Here is a 2,122-nt window from a genome sequence, read left to right as displayed (position 1 = left end):
CAGGTGGTTGTGAGAGCAGTTCAGGTGCAGCAGCGTGTAGACGTCCCTCAGTCCTCTGGTGCTGATCAGCTGGTTGTGATCCAATGATAACCGCTGCAGTCTCTTCATCGACTCCAGACCAGCTGGGGAAGACATTTATCGGCTTCAGATTGAGAAACAGCACATGGTAAGTCTGCATATAAGCAGTAAAAAAAGACCTTTAAAGGTCTCCTATCATGCTATTTTCAGGCAATAGCATAGGTAGCATCAGATATATAAAAATATATAAAAAACATGTCTATGAAGTGTTTTGCTCAAAATACCAAACAGATGCCTCATATCCCTCTATTTCACTTCCTGATTCAAAAACGCTGATTTGGGGTATAAAGCTTTAAAAAAATAGATTAAAAAAAGAGGAGGGGCTGAGCTCATGCGGGACCCGGCAGCTACTGTCTAAACTAAATACTGCCGTGATGAAACGCCATATCATGGATTATCAAGGATTATCTCTGAAACAGTATGGAGCTCAAAGGCTTTCTCTCTTGCCGGTTATACCACAAGGTGAGTTCCTTTTTATTTCCTGCTTCTTCAAGCTCTCCAGTATAGGTTGAATGTTAGCGATGCTAATGTAAACACCGACCAGATTATGTCCAAAACAGTCGGGCATTGTTTCTGATAGCAACTTTCTGATAGGGCCTTGGGTGTAAAGCCAGCCTACATTTCAGATATTACGCAAATCTGGATCAGCTCCGTTGTAGCCCCGTTTTTAGAGATTTGGGTACGGAGGAAAAGAGAGAGGGTTATATTTGCTGACGCTGCGTGAGTTCCCTGACACACCGGGGACACATATTTATGTATAAAAGACATCAAAAAGTGCATTTTGCATGATAGGTCCCCTTTCAAAATGAATTCAAAGACCCTCCTATAGGATTCGGTTTTAACAATAGTCCTCTGTTACAGTAGCTGAATATACAATTTAATGTGTTTAACCTCTTGTCTGGGCAATATATATTTATGGCTAAAGCCCCGGGGCTCAAATTGACTTCAGTAAATAAATCATTTTCAATGCACATTGCAGTAGAGTTAATGAGTCCAGGCTTAAAGGAGAAGAGAGATGCTGCCCTCTGGTGGAGTATTGCAGACTTGAGTTAGACCTCAGATGTGACACAATTTATATTACTTGATATACAACTTCATGTCAAAGTAAATGATTGATTGGGGATAAAACAAGTTCTCACCAATGCGGGTGATGGAGTTGTTTGAGAGGTCGAGGACGTCCACATTCTCCGCCCCAGTCAAACCATGGATGGACGTCAGCTTGTTGTGGCCGAGTCGAAGAACTCGTAAACTCGTCATATTTTCACAGTCGACAAATGAGATGTCATTTTCCTGTGAAATGTTATGACACAACAAAATGTGGATTTATTGCTTTTTATTTTCAGAAAGATAATTATATCTAAATCCAGATCTGCACATAAGAGTGAACATAATGTCATATATGGAGGAGTGATATATATATATATATTTGTATACACATGCAAACATATTTATTTGACTTCAACCGATATATTCCTGCACTTTAACTCTATCTGCATATTGAAGTATGAATGCTTGTTGTTTGTATGTTGTCTTCTCCTGAATGTTGTACGTCTCTTGCTTTGTTTTTTGATGGCACCTTAAAAAAGGAGCAGCTCTACTCATCTCATTGTATCTGTATAATGACAATAAAGGATTCCATTCTATTCTATATCCACCTGCACATCGATGTAGCAGAGCTGTGTGAGCTGGTTGAGGCCCTCCAGAGATTTGAGGCCGCAGCGTCTGAGGGTGAGGGACTGGAGTCGAGTGCACTGACTGAGAGAGGACACGCTGCAGCCGGGTAAATCCTCCAGAGTCACTGTGGTCACCTGAAGAGAGGAGGGGATGCTTCAGGGCTCAGAGGTTCACTGTTGGATACGTATATCGGCAACTGTTTGGATTATTCCTTAGAGTTATTTTCAAGTCAAAATGGCAGAAATAGTTTTTTCAGCCTCTCACATATGGGGATTTTCTGCATTATCTGCAAGTATCTTTGGGTTTATGAATAATCAAAACAGGACGAACAATTATTTTATATTTTATACTACAAAAGATTGAACAATTA

General features: G+C 40.4%; 1 protein-coding gene across 1 annotated transcript in view; it reads right to left on the bottom strand.

Annotated features, from left to right (window-relative positions):
- The window catches only part of LOC104950244 (leucine-rich repeat and IQ domain-containing protein 1-like), a gene marked incomplete at its 5' end in the record, with an annotated part of 40,943 nt that extends 39,057 nt beyond the window's left edge, over window positions 1-1,886 (bottom strand). The window contains 2 exons of the mRNA XM_010776732.1: window positions 1,218-1,368; window positions 1,734-1,886. Of these exons, the coding sequence (XP_010775034.1) occupies window positions 1,218-1,368; window positions 1,734-1,886 (304 nt within the window). The remainder of the gene's footprint in view (window positions 1-1,217; window positions 1,369-1,733) is intronic.
- Between the last annotated feature and the right edge of the window lie 236 nt (window positions 1,887-2,122).

Source organism: Notothenia coriiceps, unplaced genomic scaffold (genome assembly GCF_000735185.1).
Source record: "Notothenia coriiceps isolate Sejong01 unplaced genomic scaffold, NC01 NC01_scaffold00017309, whole genome shotgun sequence".
In the NCBI taxonomy this organism is placed as follows: domain Eukaryota; kingdom Metazoa; phylum Chordata; class Actinopteri; order Perciformes; family Nototheniidae; genus Notothenia; species Notothenia coriiceps.
Note: the sequence above shows the minus strand (reverse complement) of the source record. Positions and strands in the feature narration are given on the sequence as shown.